The 18,126-nt window shown below is 38.0% G+C and overlaps 1 protein-coding gene across 1 annotated transcript; it reads right to left on the reverse strand.

The window, feature by feature from the left end:
- Window positions 1-17,702, reverse strand: HHIPL1 (HHIP like 1). Its single transcript, XM_039339711.1, has 9 exons — window positions 16,886-17,702; window positions 10,761-11,407; window positions 8,523-8,666; window positions 6,637-6,965; window positions 6,344-6,470; window positions 5,338-5,483; window positions 3,581-3,662; window positions 3,244-3,326; window positions 1-2,594 (listed from the first exon to the last, which is right to left on the reverse strand). Exons 1-9 carry the CDS (start codon window positions 17,156-17,158, stop codon window positions 1,981-1,983), a joined length of 2,445 nt encoding a protein of 814 aa, XP_039195645.1. The 5' UTR covers window positions 17,159-17,702; the 3' UTR covers window positions 1-1,980.
- Window positions 17,703-18,126: the final 424 nt, after the last annotated feature.

Consider the following 18,126-nt stretch of genomic DNA (forward strand, 5'->3'; position numbering starts at 1 on the left):
TGTTTTTCTCAGAGATTGTAGTCCTTCATTTTTATTAAATTTTCCATAATGATTCTGTTACAGGTATGTTCCTTTTGTAGAACACAATCAGGTAATATACATTCTTATAGGTAACAAAAAATGAAAACAGAAGAACATAAACATCTGCTGCTTAATTTAATTCAAAACATTCAACATAATATATTTGCTTATTTATAAAAGGTATCTTCCAATACTATTTAGTTTGTGTTCCACTTTCAAATGGCAAGCAATTACTTACTCTAGATATAGTATTTACCTACAGTATATCCCTTTAATTTAATTTATTCACTTTAGTTACCACCCAATTCCACACTGAGCAGGATAGAGAATTAGAATGATTGGTGAGTCTGGCAAACAGACTCCACAATCCACATCCCCAAACAAAACCTGCAGAAAGTCCCAACCACGTTAACCCATAGTCTGAGAGAATGCCTGATATTTAGACTTTCTTGAATGCCATCAAGATAGGGGCCACAGAGTATCAGGGAGAACTGTATCAGACAACAGGCACTATGGCAGAGAAGGCATGCTTCTTGGGTGCTAGTAGATAAGTGTTTAATAGAATTCAGAGAGCATTGACCTATCGGCTTGTACTGGATAGGCAAGCAGGATGGACATAGATGGTCCCTCTGATAATCAAGTACTATGCCATAAAGCAGGAGTATCAAACTGCTGGCCCACGGGCCAGATGTGTCATGACAAACTGCGCCCACCCCATTGCCGACAATGGGGAAAAAGCTCCGATGCATCACATGACGTCACATGACATCATGAGTTTGACATGTTTGCCATAAAGGGTTTGGTGAGTAGATAACCAGGATCTTGAATTGTACCTGGAAGCATACTGAGTATACTGCTCAGAGTCACTCTTTACTGTGAGATGAGTGACAAATTTAATAATCACACAGACTGATTACAAGCAACAGCATGACAAAGTATCAACAATGGTGGATTGGAAGATCCGCAAGAAATACCATTTGCCTATAAGAAATAATTAGTGGGACCATAAAATAGAGGAAATAATAGAAAATAAAGAAGCAAAATTGCTCTGGGACTTCAAATTCAAACCTACAGGAACTCGCCACATTACACCCCAGATTTAACAATTGGTGAGAAGACAAAAAAATCTGGATAGTGGACATGGCAGTATCTGGAAGCAGCAAAATAGAAGAGAGAGAATTAGAGAAGATAACAAAATACAAAGAACTGCAAATAGAAATAGAATGATTGTGGCAAAAGAAAGTAAAGATAGTACCAGGATCCAATCTGGGTCGGTCATCAGCACCAGAGGTTTTGTCTTCCAGGCTTTCAGACTCGTGCTTGGAGCCCCTCTTTGTGAAACTTCTCTCTAGCAGCTAAAAAGAAGCTTCCCTGAGGATGGGGGCTCCAGCATGAATCTGAAAGCTTGGAAGAGAAAACTGCTGGTCCTGGTGACCAATCCAGACTGGATCCTGCAATATTATCCTGGGATACATATATTCGCCTTCATTCGTGAAAGATAGTACCGATAGTAATAGATGCCTTGATGCAATCCCATAATGATTTCCCAAAACAAATGGAGCACCATCTGAATACCATTGGCATTGACAAAATCACCACTGATCAATTGCAACAGCCAGCTTTACTCAGAATAGCTTACATCCTGTGACAATACCTTTAACATCATCAAACTCCCGCACCTGCCTATCCCAAGCCCTTAGGAAGGACTTGACAGGTGAATAAAAATGCCCAGTTTCAACATCTGGCTAACTGTGTGATGAACCATACTGTTAACCACTACTGCAGTTTGTGAAGCAGGGTATCCCATGGGCATACTGAAGCATTACCATCCCGGCCTGCCCTATGGACATGTATATTTCCCAAACCATATGCCAGTCTGATAACTATAACAGTGTATTCATGTAGTCTTATTTTTTTTAAAAAGTCACAGCACAAACTCATGTTTTACTGTAGATATTTCTACTCAAAAACTTCTTCTTGACTGCATATTACTCCTGCATCCTCTTTGTGGGAACAATTGTGCTTTCCAATGTCTGAATGGGAACATTCCAGAAGGGTCTTCTCATGTCCTACGCACTGAACATCGTCAAGTAAAATTGAAAGTGAATGTCCCTCCCCAAACTCTGCTTTCTTGGTGGCCCGGATTACAAAAGCATAACCCAACTGGCGACAAACTACAGCAGCTGCTTTAGAAGTCCACAAATCATCACACACAGTGCCCCACTCTCCATTGATAAAAATTTCAACCCTTCCTTGGTCTCTGCCTCTTGTGCTGCCATTCATGAGTCGGACTGCACCATTCTGTGGCTGTCGAGAGACACCGGTAGGCCTATTCTTCCTTCTTCGATGTGGTCTCCTCCTAGGCTTTCCTCCTTTCCTGGGCTTTAAAAGTTTGGGTTTTGGTGCTATAGTAGTCATCTGCCATCCGTTCTGATTCCTAAGCAGAGTCAAGAGTTGCTCCATCCAGTCTGGAGTTGTGCCTTGTGAAGACTCTGTAGGTACTTTACTTCTTGCTGGGACTCTGGTTGTGGCTTTTATCTTAGGATCCCGTGTAGGCATTTTCACTATCAGTTCTAGCAGAGAATAACAAAGGGAAGTATTTTTAACAGGTCCTTCAAACTGTATTATCTGATAAAAAACTGAACTGCCGATGGCAACAGGAGAAGCTGCCTAACAGATTAAGGATTGCTGTCTTTCATAACCAGATGAAAAGCAAATGAAACTGGTCAGTAACATATTTGAGATTGAGAGGGCTGGATGGGCCAGGGTAGAGAAAATGAGTGCTTTACAGAGTAAGTCTGACCCTATTTCTGCTGCCTTAATTATTAAAACTTGGGAGGTGCTGGGCACTTGAAGAAAGAATTGCCTTCTGCCCCTGCCACCATGTCAATTCTGTTTTCAATGCAGTGTGAGGGGTTTCCTGTTCTCTGGTCCACCAAAAGTAGACCTTTTTAAGACAAAAAAAAAAAATCATGATCACAAACTGGAGTTGCCCATGGTAATAGGCTGTATATGCCAAGCTGGCTTTAATGAAACTCTCTTTCAGTTATTGTATTCCATGTCCACTCTATCTTGCAGCCAATGAGCTCACCTTCTTGAAAGCAAAAGATTCACTTTTTTTCATTAATCAGAATATTAGCTTCATTTCCTTGCATGAATCAATTGTTTAGCCCCAGAATTCCCCAAGGTTAATACTCAATAATATGTATCTCCATTACTCACTTTCCTTTGGAGCAAATTTAATGAGCCTGCCTTTCACTTTTACTGGCAAAGGGTCAACATGGCATTTTCCAGGTGATGCTCTCCTGATGAAATTAAGAGAAAAAACACACAGAGTATCCTAATGATAAAGAACATCGAAGAACCTACATAAATGGCCAAGTAATCATTGCCAATGGAGGAAATTCACGGCTAGAAGTACTGTGATAAGCAGTACGTTGCAGATTCAATAAAAGGTTGGCAGTTTATGATGAGAAAGACTCAAACTCAGTAAATAAGGCCAAAATTTTCTTCACATCAGCATTTACATGTTTATGAGCAAAAATGTTCCAAGTCTTACCGTGATGTGTCAACTATTTTGTAAATGACTCCATTCGGAGCAGTGGCACTTGGTATTCTAGTTGACATGAAATAAAGTTCCCCTTTAGGAAAGAACAACAAGAAAGAAACAAATTGTTTATATGTACTTCTTTGGGCCCACCAGGCAAAGAAAGTAATCTGACATCAGAAAAACCTGTCAGAAACCAATCTTTAAGACAATGCATAGAGATTTCTGAAAAATTACTCAGAACTTCAATTAAAATTAGGCAGGTGCATGTCTGGATTCCGAATACACTGAGGTATCTGGTGAAATTCATGGATGGGAATCCACCAAGAAATCCCAGAGCTATGGACTAAACTGAAGAGTTCAAAGGAGGCAATGTTATATCATTTCTGTGTTGCTGACCCAAAAAATTGCACGATTATATACAAGAACTAGTCCCAGTTCAAGAGAATCTTTACTAATCTTCCTTGCTTTTGATATGATCATACCAATAAACTTTCCTCAGCCACTCAATCATCTGTTCTCACAGGAATAATACAGACCTATTTCATATCACTTATCCCATGTTTCCTTGAAAATAAGATCCGGTCTTATTGGTTTTTTTTTTTTTTTTTGCCTTCAAATGAGGTACCAGGTCTTATTTTCGGGGGGGGTGTCACTCACTTTGCGGTGGCGGCACCAATAGCCCCACCCAGCCAGCCCACTTCTTCTGCGGCTGAAGGAACAGCTTCATTCTGCAACTGAGAATGAAGCTCCAACCTGCATTTAGCCATCAGATGCCTTCTGGAAAGGCCTCTGCAGCCGAGAACCGAGTTACAGATTGAATCCTTAGCTTGGTTCTCAATGCAGAGGCCTTCCGGAAAGGCTTCTGATTGCAAAATGCAGGCCAGGGTATGCCACAGAAGAAGTGAGCTGGCAAGAAGATGCAGGTGTCAATTCATGGGAGCCTGGTAAGCGGGTATGGGGTGCATGGGACAGCTTTACCCCCCCCCAAGCTTAATTTTTAGACATGCACCTCGCCCCAAAACTAGGGCTTATTTTTGGGGCAGGGCTTATATTAGGTCCACCCCCAAAATCAAGCTGGGGTTTATTTTGGGGAGATAGGTCTTACTTTCGGGGAAACATGGTAACTTCAAACTATATACCAAACTTCTCTAATTTTATGCAGTCAGGATGGACAACTCCATCCTGCCCGGCCAGGTTTTAGCATGCTGAATGAAAATTATAGGCAATGAAAAAGCATCTAGAAGCCGGGTGGCTGGGGAGAACTACTATCTAACAAAAGTAGTCCTGCAAAAAGTCAGCCATTTAGCTGACATGCTAATACAGAATTCACTCTTTAAATATTAAAGGAATTAAATACATACAGCACACAGACACAGAGTGTATGTGTGTGTGTGTGTATAGTATGTATATGTGTATATATGTACTTATATACATAAAACTATATTTTAGTTATACAGTCTATTTATACCTACCTACCTACCTACCTACCTACCTACCTACCTACCTACCTACCTACCTATCTATCTATCTATCTATCTATCTATCTATCTATCTTCTATTAAAAATGTCTATATTTGCACAGAAATCCAAAGGAATTAATTTGCTAGCAGGGTTTTCCTGTCTGTGACATGTTTTCAAAGTTTCAAATGCTCCTATGCCCAAAAGTTGGAAACTCATGTTTCTTGTTGATCATTTGAACTTTATAATTTTATGCTTTTCTCATGCTTGAGAATATTAGCCACATATTTAAAGAATCAAGCTATTACCTGCCTCATCTTCAGCAAAAGAGATGATGTATTGATAATAGTTATTGATAAGTCCAGGAAACATACATGTTTGGCCTGTTCCCATGCATATTTCATTGTACTGCCATTCCCCACTTTTGTGATTCTCTTTCAAGGACATGAGACGTCTGAAAGATGAAAAGGGAAAAAACATAGTGATTTGTATGAAATAAACCAAGGAGAACAACTTTTAACTATCCTATTCCTTGATTTACGATCTTGTCTACTGTTATCTGCACAGCTCCTCAGCAACTATGTCTGTGTGAGTCTGCAACCTGAGACAGAAAACTTGCAATCTTTACAGCCTGTTTCCAATAAGCAAAGCCAATGGAGAAACTGACAAGTCACAAGTTGCAGGCATGTGACATTGTGCTTAATGACCTGTAGTGATTTGCTTCATGACTCCAGATGAAATTGACATTGTAAGTTGGTGTGGTCACAAGATGTTTCACTTTATATCCACTTCACTTAGTGACAGAGTTGCCAGTCCCAATTGCAATTGGTAAGTGAGGACCACCTGGTTCAGGTATAATTGTTTCTTTAAAGTTAACCACATATGAGACATTGAACTATATAAATTATAAAGGTCAACTAGATTTGGAATTTAATTATTAAATACTGCAAACATATCAAAATATTGAGAGCTGTATGTTTAATACTTATGATCATAGCAATAGCATATAATCCTTCTTAAAATGAATATTCAGTTTCTGAACAGTGGCATTTTACTATGAGGTATTCAGTGGTAAACTTTTATTAGTGGTTCATTAATAGTCCATCCAATTTTTAATATTTATACACATGTAGATTCATATAACAGAGACATAACATGATGGACACATCAACTGCAGTAGAGTAGCAATGGATGGCATATTGCTAAATGTTAGGAAGGTTATCAGCAAAGATTAAAGCTGCCTTAAACACTGTAACTAACACAGGATGCCATCTAATTCATCATTTACCTAATAGCTGGCCTACTGTCACTTACCCACTCATAAAATCTCCAAATATGTAGAGCCCATTCAAGTTTGGAGACTCACAACCTCGATAGACATAACCTCCTGTAACTGATTTCCCCATTTTGTGGGGATAAGCATATATTGGAAGGACATCATCTGCAGAAGGGGAAAAGGTAGTATTATACATATAGCATGCAAAATAACCATTTTTATAATCAAGTATAAACTTTTTATAGATATAAGCTATAAAAGAGAACAAAATAATATGAAAATATTTTCCTCCATACATTATTTACTTCAATTACTCAAACCCCATAATTACCTAAAGAGGAATTGGTGCAAAGTTTTTTGTCATAACAGCTGAATCCTTCTCTTGCTCTCCAGCCATAATTTCTCCCTTTCTCCACAATGTCAATTTCTTCAAATTTATTCTGTCCTACATCACCACAGAAAAGCCTCCCTTTCCCTTCCTTTGTAGTGGGATCACCCCTATCAAAAGAACAACGCCACATATTCCGTGCCCCATAAGCATAGACTTCAGGTCGGGCTTTTGATTCATTGATGAAAGGATTGTCAGGAGGGATTTGATAAAGAGGCCCAATATCATTGTTTTCCACGCTGATTCTGAGTACTTTGCCTAGCAGTGTTGACCTGTTGAACGCAAATAAAGAATTTGTAACAGTACTTTTTAAAATGGAATTTCTCTTACAAGAAAGAAAGGGTTGCATTCATTTATACAAAACATTTAGATTCTTCCTATCCTTCACTACATATTGACAAAAATGTTTTCCCGTTCTTGTTCAATGTTTTCAGAAGAAATGCAATTAAAAAAAAGTTTGGGATGAAGGGGTTCTTAGAGTTTAGTTGTATTATTTGAGTTGCATTTTCAACCTCTAGATAAATCAGGGATTGACATTTTTGATAAGCACGGGGCACGCTTCACATTTTTTGAAGCAGCAAATTTTCCAACTTACAGTGTCTGGTATTTCATCTGAGGCTGAAACGAGCCACAGGGAATACATTCTTCTAACAGAACTTAGCATTAGTAAAGCTATTCTTTATTTTCTAAGAGATAAAAGTTTAAATTGAATGATGCTTACTTCTCAGCACCTCCTTGCAATCATGCGATAAGGGCAAAGAAAAAGTACAGAACTACCTTGGTGACAAACATTTTGCCCTTCCTGCTATTTTTCTTCCTCAGAAAAGATCTGAAATTATATTTCCTTCATTAAATATTGAGTGAAGATGAAGAGGAAGAGAATAACATTTCAGAACTAAGGCAAGAGCACATTTTTTGTGTACATGTATTCCTTTGAGACAGTATTGATTCCCGGTGATAGCCTGGACTAATCCCTGTAGTTTTCTTGGCAAGGGTCTTCAGAAGTAGTTTGCCATTGCCTCCTTCCTAGGGCTGAGAGAAAGTGACTGGCTCAAAGTCATCCAACTGGGTGTATGGAAGACTGAATTGGTAGTTAGTATTAGCAAATTCAGTATTTGGATTTTTAATATAACATACCTTAGGCACAATATGTTCTGAGCTTCTTTTGTGAAGCCTACAGGGCATAATCTACTTATGTCCTCATAAATCTGTTTCCATCTTTCCACAATGAAATAACTCACTAGGCATTTCTTGATAAATTTCTAAGCCACTTGGAAAATCTCAGCTTTAAAGATCATTTAAAATGTAGTAATAATATTGTTACTAGTATCTAAGTCTAAATATTAGCTTCTATGTCTGGTATTTGGAACTAAACCTTTTGGGAGAATGTGGGAAATCATTAGTTCAACTGTTGTTGCAACTGCCAATAAACTTGAATCATGAAATACTAGAAATTGTGACATTAAAGACACAGATACACAGTTTTAATCAAAACAAAATTATTTGAATATAATTTATTTTAAATTAACCAATAATTTTTAGTTTTAAGTTAATTCCTATTAAAAATTATAGGACTTAGATGCACCCAACCTATTCTTGTCATCATGGAGCATATGAGATCACTATAAGCCAACACTGACTTGATAGCACATAATAACCAACTATCCCCTTGATATAACCTTATATTTTTATTGCATTGTATACCAAGTTTAAATCTAAGAAAGCAATAAAATATATGCCATCACTGAGTCTAGTTTCAAATCAATAAACAGAAACAATACAATTTATTTGTTCCCTCTTTTCCAAAGTTTATGAATTTAAGATCCTACTTGTTTTGAGCGTTTCCATATTTCCCAAAAGGATCACCAGCCATTCCTCCATCTCCTGTGAAGATATAAAGATAACTATCATCTCCAAACAATACTTCTCCTCCATTGTGATTGGAAGCTGGCTCTTCTATCTCCAGAATTATCCTACAAGTGTAAAAGAAGAAAGCACAAATCTTATACAAACAGTATAGTGAAACTACAACAAAACCAAGTTTTCAAAACTGCCTGACTGTCTGAATTTAATCTAATTCAAGTATACCCACATTGTACATTCTTACTTTGAGCTTGGTGCAAACCAATCCAGTGTTGGCTTTTGTTTTATTTTACTAGAGACATAAACCAGAATACCTTTCAAATTCTTGCAAAAATAAAATAGGTGAAATGGCTATTTTGTTAAACATATTTATTTGGCTTATGTGTGGCTACCATATTATAAAGATTTAAAGTGGCTTCACATTAAAAACAATCAGAATGAAGAGGGCATAAAAAATAAATAATAATAAGGGGAATTCATTAAAAAAACACTTCAGCAATCAATATTGTCTGGTGGCCTGCTCTTCAAATGCCTTTCAAAAGCAGAAAATGGAAGAGTCCAAACAGGCTCTGGGGAAGATATGTAATTTTCACTAAAAAGATTTATAAACAGTAGTGGGAAATGCTATGTATTCCACACGTACAAGATTATATTTTGTTCTCAGAGAACAATGAAACACTTCAGACTTTATGCTAAATATGTATCTACCACCTGTATATAGTTAATTAGGAGTAATTCTCATTGGAATCAGTGTTACTTCTGAAAAGACATATAGGATTGCACTTAATTTTAATGCCTGCTCTCCCCCACCCCTGGTTTAAGCACGCCCTAAGAATATATGCTCAATGCTAGAAACATGAGTATAAACTGCACAGCATCTATTCTATGCAATGATCTATTTGCCATCTGGATATACAGATAACATGGTTTGAAATGTTCTATTAAAGTATACTGTCCAGTCCTGGATTAGTCACTTGGAATCTATACAAGTGACAGCTTTCCTATTTTTTAAAAAATAAGAAAAGTTGAAAGCTGTCCATATGGCTAACCTTTGGGCAGTAAATTGGATGATGGGTCTTCCAACTAACAAAAATACTGGATTGTTCCAGGTTATGTAGAGAGTGTAATCTCCCATCAGCAATGGGTTAAAATGAAAATGATCCAAATAAAATTGTTCCACTTCTTTCAGACAGTTAGTATAGCTAGAATACTCAAGTTCATAATACATTTCTTATTCCCAAGGAATAGTTAACTGGACCAGAGCAACACTGGGAAAATTTATGGAAGTCAATACAGTAACACTTTTGGGGGAATTTCAAAGGGTAATATAATAATTCAATCTGGAGTAGTGCTTCACTTATTGTTCCATCTCAGCGTTTTTTGAACCTGTACCATTTTATAATGAGTCAGACTACTGGTCTAACTAATTCACTATTATCTATTCTGACTAGCAGAATTCACAATGGTTCAGATAAACAATTTGTAATATCAGCATAGGAACTATTTACTAGATTCTTTTGTGTCTTTCACTTCTTTGTGAAATGGAGCATTTTACTCACTGAATACTTGTTGCCTCTGGCTCAAATAATCTGGGTATGCCTTCCATAAGCACGTGACTTCCAGAAAGCTGGACCTCATTTCCCTTAAGCACCCATTAGAAGGCAATAGATTGGAAAGAAAAATATCTCCAAATTCTGAAGCCATGTTAACCAAACTACATATTGTAATAAAGTTACTTGTGGGGATTATTAGCAAATGTGGTTCAGTGAGGAAAGAATCTTTAGTGGCTCTAGTAAGAAGCAAATAAATTCAATTTCCATGAGGGATTTTTTTACATTTTCCAATATTTATCTTATTGCCTAAGATTATACTATGATAATAGCTGGCTAATAATTATTCCTCAATAAATGATATTATTATATGCTACTCAGATTAGAGGTAAGGTGAATTCAAAAGGTACCTAAGAAACATATGGACTTAAATAATATGAAGTGTATTTAGTATTTACACTTGAGATGTAGCACATATAATGTCTTCTTTTAAAATGCCCTCTTAATAAGAACACTTTAGTATACATATGCATTAGACCGCAAGCAACTAAAATATGCAGATATTAAATTTAGGCAGTACTGCCAGTCCTTAGAAGTAGTGTTCATATTTGCCATTAAATGTCTTAAATACATTGGACATGTAAAGGGGCATACCTTTCAGAACCATGATCCACTGAATTCATGTCACCAGGAGAAATTCTGAACTCACTGATTCGGATTCTCTCTTCATATTGAACTTCAACTGAATAGTAGACATATACCTTACCATTAAATTTGAATTTAGGATGGAAGACAATACCCAGGAATCCTCTCTCGTCCCCTTCCCAAGGTGAGGTAAGTACAGCTTCGCTGATGTTCAAAAATGGTTTTTCAAGCCGTGAGAGATCAGGAAGGTAGGTCCAGACTAAACCAATTTGTTCTGCAATGAAGAATCTGTGAGTTCCATCGTTTGCATGTACCATAGCAACCGGATTCCTAAGCCCATTAGCAATTTCAACTAAGCATAACTGCAGACACCCTTCTGAATCAGCAGTCACTAATCCAAGGTTTTGATTAAGATGCTGATTAGTTAAGAGGTGAGGAAAACAGTAGTCTGTGTCGTCTAAGGACAAATAACGACAAAACTTAACCCTGTTATTTTCCAGGGCCAGTAACTCTTTATCAGGAGTGATGTAATGGAACATTGACCTACAGTCTTGCCACACTTGTATGCAGTAATCTTGGCAAAGTCCAGGAACAGTTCTCTCTGGAGTAGAAGGGTCTTCAGCATCATACAAATGAGCAGCATATGGAGAACACTCCTAAAAATAAAAGAGGATCTCACATCAGTTGTTTTGGCTCCCCCATATGCTTCAGTATCAGAGCAGCCTTGTTTTAGACAAAATAGGTGAGTGGAAGGTGCTTCTCAATACTGACCTAAACCTGCACTAGGAAAATGGGAAATTTCATTCAACAGTACAGTATTGAAATAAAATGATCTGACTCTGGCTATTAGACATAAGTACTGTGTGTGGGCCCATAATATAATCAATCACGTTTGTTCCTTTGGAGCCTCAGAAGGGTAGTTGCCCATTTAAGTCTCCCCTACCACAGCCATTTAGTAAGATTAAATCCAGTCTATCTAAGATTAAATCCAGTCTATCTATAAGCTGGGCCAATCAGAAGTCTGCCATATTACAGTATTTAGAAAACTGAGCCTGCAAAGGGCAGCATAACCATTACTTAAATGTTGGAAGATTTAACAATGCAAGAGAATTAAAACATTTAAAATGATAGCACTGTACAGACAATACGTATTTTATAATAGTTTAGAAAGTTGCAGAATAAATTTCATAAAGACCTATGAAAAAGAGTGTGAAGGACTAAAAAAGAAATTATAAACTGTGTTATGATTTCTACTATTTCCAGGTCACTGCAAAAATAGTACGTGCCTAGAATAGTCTTCATCGTAAATTTTCTCTCTGTATCTGCAAAAACAAAGTAGTTACTCATTTTTTTCACTGCGCTTTTTTGCAATTAGATTTGAATGTTGATATTCAGAATGAAAGTCTATTAGCCATCTGTTTAGCCACATTGAGATAAAGCAGAAGTAGAAAATAGTTGGAGAAAAACTGAGTAGTTGCTTTACCCTATGCTAAACTTCAGTAAAATCCAATACATTTCTACAGCTGGTTCTAATACAGAGTTACATAAGGGCTGAGGGTAATATCTGCCTAGAAAAGCTTAGGAATATCCCCTTATTGTTCTCTTGTTCATGGACAACTCTGGAAGTAATGTTGGAATGGTTACTGCATACTGTATTGTCATAAAAATTTCCTTTAACTACAAGACAATGTCCATTTCCAATACGAAGAAATAAATCTCTCTTATCCAGTTAATGGTTAAGGTGCTGGCCTAGGAACCAGGGGACCATGAAATCCAGTCCAGACTTAAGCATGAAAAACTGGCTGGATGACTTTAGGCTTTTTACTTTCTCTTGGCCCAATCCTCTTCACAGGATAGTTTTTTGGGGAAAATAGGAGGAAGGAGTACTATAATAATAAAGGTGGGATAAAAATCAAATAAATAAATAAATAGGGAACTCATACAAGAAGTATTGCAGAGTATTTGCTCAAACACTGTAGCATATATCCCAAGGATAGACGTTGTTATGATTCATCAAATCCAAATTTACTCTGGGCAACTCCAGAGTCTATGCAGTTTTCTTGGCAACATCTTTTGGAAATAGCTTGCTTATACTTTTTTCCTAGAGCTGAGAGTGACTGGCCCTGCCCAAGTATAAGTCTAAGGCAGGATTAGAACTCACGGTCTGTTTCTAGCCCAATGTCTTTAACCAGCTCACCAAATTGAATCTCTAAAACAAAACTAGTAGACACCACTGTTATTTTCCCATTATGCATTCAGCCAGTATAAGCTAAATATGGTTCAGAGAAAAACCTGGTATCTTGAATAAAAGTATCCAATCATATAAAAAACACTTAATATCTCTTAGTAAATAAATATATGGGGAAAACAGCTAAAAATCACCATGGAAAAATATCATACCATATTGCAAATATACTTAGCTTTTATCATGTGATACATATGAGATCTGATACATATGAGATCCACATGAACAAAATATGAAATACTGCAAGCTCTATGCATTGTACAAATTTGCATCTATTTGTCTGTTTTCTATAGTTTAGTTACTCCTATATTTCTGAGAAGCAATAAAATGCTGCATAGACCCTAGGACTCTGTCCCTTGATATTGGAAATATAACTGGTGTTTTCATTACACACTGGTAACAAATCACACTATTATATGTGGGCTGCAAAGGACCAGACAACCAGTAGATGGTAGCATAATGATACATGAAACTAATTTTTTGCTTACCACCTAGTGGTAGTTCACATTTTTGCAGCTCAGATATGGCAGCTCTAATTTTAGGGCCTATTTGCAAAGAGAAAATAACAAATCTTTGTCCCCACAAAAAAAGAACTAGAAAGACTTAAAAATGGAAGGGGAGAATTTGGGTTTTTGATTTGCAAGACAATACTGAGTGCCATTTTTGTATTTTTATATTACAAATTAAAAAAAAACTTAACATTCACTATTAAAATTCAAATGCTTCTTCTTGTCATCTTTTTAGTCATACTATTGGCTGAAGTAAGTATACAGCTGGGCTAGTTAAGGACAAGATGCAAGAAAGAATCCAGCATAACATCTGATTTCACTTAAAACTGTAAAGAGTTTCATTGACCCAAAACCTCACTGGCACTAGGACCAGGAAGTTTTTTATTCACAAAATTTTAGGTTGATTAGTAAGATGAAAGATAAACAACTATGATTGTATAATATTCCATTTTTTCTTATCCTTAAGAAATGAGTGAAAGCAGCTGGAATAGAATAATTTGCGTTGCTAAAGGGTGATCGCCAACGTCCGATAACGGATATGGCACAAGAAGAAGAAAGGGTGACTTGTTTAATCTATTATGTATACTTGGCACATCTCATATATACCTTAGAAAACTGCTATAATTTCCCCCTAGTGGAAAACTACTGCTTTCAGTTCTCCTTTACAAATGCATTCTAAGCAAACTGTAACTTTTATTGCTGCTAACAACATTTTAACTATAGTGGCCCATGGTACAGACTAATTGAGCTTAGGTGATCTTCATCAGGTTATTTGGGAGGATTATCTCCTTAAGTTGTTTTCACCTTTAAAGACTTTGTACTACAGTATTTCAAATTTTAAGGCTTCCTAAAGCTCAGCATTTTCTGATTTCTTGCTGTTTTGTCCCTCCCAACCTGAAATCACAAACAGAGGGAATGATATTGACCTAGTTTATAAAGTAGTGTTTGAAAATTGTGAACCCTTTTGAATTTTCAATATTTCTGTATAGATATGATCTGAAACATGGTATTTTTTCCACACAAGTTCTAAAATTAAAGAGAACACGGTTAAATAAATGAATCACAAATATTATACTTGTTCATATTTAATTATTGAGCAAAATTCTTCAAAGCTAGATATCTACTATATACAGGCATGTCTGAATGAATGTGCTATGTGAGTCATCTCAAACCATTTCTCTCTAAAAAAAACATTGGAATTAATAGAAATACTGAATTATATACTTGGAGTAGGAAGACTGTTGTCTGAGGATACAGCCAGGAAAATATGCTATATCATTCTAGGCCCTTTTAAACCTTGCATTTAAAAGGGATAAGGCATAACCAATCATATCATATTGCTAATATAAGACAAAGCTGCCAGTAGCATTTGAATGGAAGCAATTCTCGGCAAATTCAGAAATGTGTAGGACAATGAAATTCAAGCAAATAAATATTTATATCATGTTTGTTTGGAGGAATAAAGGAATCCCAACAGAAGAGGAGATTATATTTAAATTTTTATCGTGTGCTGAAATGGATAGGCTCACAATGGAAATGAAGGATAAGACAGAATCAGACTATTTCGAGATCTGGGACAAATTTTATTACTGATGTGAATCAAGGAGAACTGCTCAGGTTTTAAGTCAGCGTTAAGATAGAATTATATATAACTGTATATATAACTGTATTGTATAGAAGAATATGTTTATATAGAGATCAAGAATTATGTATTAATTATACATATTAAGAGGAACAAATTGTTAGGAATATTTATTCTGGAATGTCACATTATGTCCATCTTTGTTTTAGCTTTATTATAAATAAAAAACTTTTTTTAAAAAAATGTTTGTTTTGTTTAATGTTGGAAGATGATCTTGCTGAACAGTGAAAAGGCACAAGGTGGAGGCATAGTGAATCACCAGATATATCGGTAGTATCTTACAGAAATAAGCACACAGCTCATTCATTCAGACCTGTCCAGTATACCTGGTGCTGGAGGAAAGCTCATGTCTTAAGAACAGATAAAATAATTTTACTAATCTATGGCATAGATAAGAGGCATCTGCAAGCCCTTGGTCCAGAAACTTTTACAAACAACTTTTACACATATTATATGGAAGACAGCCAATATGTCACTAGTATTAGCATCTGGGATGAACAGAGGATCAGTCTTCAATGTGTATTGTGGAAATCAAGTGGCGCAAGCACATGTCAGGTAGTAAATTATTAATTTCACCCACCTAAAGGGAAATTTTGGGACAAAGAATTTATCAGTGATTACTAGTCATCATAAGTAGCTATACAAAATCTCCAAATTACTGAAAGGTAAAAGGAGGGAAAGAATGCTGTTGTTGTTAATTGCGAAGTCGTGTCTGACCCATCGCGACTCCATGGACAACGTTCCTCCAGGTCTTCCTGTCCTCTACCATCTTCTGGAGTTCATTTAAGTTCACGCCTATTGCTTCAGTGACTCCATCCAGCCACCTCATTCTCTGTCGTCCCCTTCTTCTATTGCCCTCAATCTTTCCCAGCATTAGGTCTTTCTCCAGTGAGTCCTTCCTTCTCATTAGGTGGCCAAAGTATTTGAGTTTCAACTTCAGGATCTGGCCTTCTAAAGAGCAGTCAGGGTTGATTTTCTCTAGGACTGACTGGTTTGAACGCCTTGAATGCTATGTTATGCCAGGATAACTACCATAGTGCCCACAAGTATCATGGTGTTCTTGGATATCCACTTTGATTCTTAACAGATCCCCTTTCCATTTAACTTTTTAAAGGCTTCTTTTAATAAAAAATAGGAAGCTGACAGAAAAAAGAGGAACTACAGAACAGAAAATAGTGATCTGGTGAACTGATATTGCACAATATCTTGCCTAAATAAGGAGAAGGGGTTGCAATACCTGCTGAACTACATTAAAATGAAGGACACCCTAATGGTGACACCCTTTAACAGCAGCAGAGAGTCTAGGACATTATCTGTCTTACCCAAGGTGACCTTTTATCTATTTAGTCTTGTATTCTGACTGACAGCAAAGGTCTTTTTCATACTTTTTATTTCAAGCGGTCTTCAAATAAATGCTTTCAAGATAGCATGCAGGACAACTCTCACTCTTTTTGGAGTTAAAGTCCAACAAACCCCAAGGGCAGCAGACTGAGGATGACAGCCCAAAAGTTTCAACGATACCCAACACTGAACTTTGGAAGAGACCTTCTGCAGGCAGATACAGGCTCTACCTTCAAAGTGAAATGGATGCAGGCAATCTTGCTATTTCAGTGGAGCAAGGACAGTGCCAGAACCATCCAAACTGACTAAGAAAGAAGAGATGGATGGATGCAGGTGGTGGTGATATAGTGGGAAGAGGAGATCTGGCCCGCGCCCGGCCCCCTTCCCCCCACCTCACCTGGCACAGGAGGTTCTGCAGGTGGCTGGCGCAAGCGGTGTAGGTGGCCTGGTCAAAATGCTCGCTGATGCGATAGTAACGTTCCAACAGGACAGCATCACGCCCAGCATCGCAGCAGCCAAAGTTTGAATATTGCACGCAGAAAGTGAGCGGGCGAGGAGGCTTGAAAGGCGGTTTGAAGTCCAGGCATTGTGGGTGGCTCGACGCCAGCTCTGTGAACAGGGCCAGCAAGGCTACCGGAGCCCAGGATCGGCGGCCGGGGACCCTCGCCATGCTTCCTCGGGCTAGGGTAGGCTCAGTCCATCCGTGTAGCTGCGGAGAGCGAGGGAGCGGGAGTTCCCAAGCGCCGTCCTGAGCATGATTCTCTCCAGCTTAGGCTTCGGCCCGCCGCCTTCAGAAGACGCGTCGCTCCCCTCGGCAGATCCCGTCGGGCCTTTTATATCTCGCAGCCTGTTTAGGGATTGCTATGTGGGCGCTGGGTGGAAGCGCCTCTTCAGAAAGGGCGGGAGGGGCCCTTCGCGAAAAGGAGAGAGAGAGACGCACTCAATCAAGTCAAGAGAGAGCCTAGCAGATTCTCCACCGGGTGCGATTCTCCTCACGGCCTTCCAAATGAAGTGGTGGATTTCTCCCAGTGGACAAGCGAAGCTTAGATTCCCCTTTCCCGCCCCGCCCTCATCTTTCTAAAGCACATCAGTTCCAAAAGAGGGGAAGGAAAGTGGAGGCACCGCCTTCCTCCAGCGCGGGGCGTGTAAATAGCCACTGGAACAGCACCCAACAAGCTCGTTGGGCTCAAGGAAGGAGGCACGTGCGGAAGCAGCAACTCTAGTGCCGGGAGAAATGCGTGAATCGAGTCATACGTTGCGCGCGTTAGAAAAAGGGTAGAAATGGAATCGGTAGATATCTGGAAAAAAAATATTCCGAAATCTAACAGGTGGGAACCTCGCCAACGCAATTCCTTCTTCTCTACTCTCCCACCCCATGGGTGATTCTAAGTACCCAAAAAGTGAACTAAGAGAATTAACAGAATAACAGAGTTGCAAGGACCTTGGAGGGTCCTTTGCTCAAGCAGGAGACCCTATGCCATTTCAGACAAATGGCTGTCCTATCTCTTCTTAAAAACATCCAGCAAAGGAGCGTGCACAACATTTGGAAGCAAGCTGTTCTAACTTTTAGGAAATTTCTCCTTATTTCTAGGTTGGTTTTCTCCTTGATTAGTTTCTATCCAATGCTTCTTGCCTTCA

The sequence above is a fragment of the Crotalus tigris genome, unplaced genomic scaffold (assembly GCF_016545835.1).
Source record: "Crotalus tigris isolate CLP2741 ecotype Arizona unplaced genomic scaffold, ASM1654583v1 scf7180000017737.1785205, whole genome shotgun sequence".
NCBI lineage: Eukaryota > Metazoa > Chordata > Lepidosauria > Squamata > Viperidae > Crotalus > Crotalus tigris.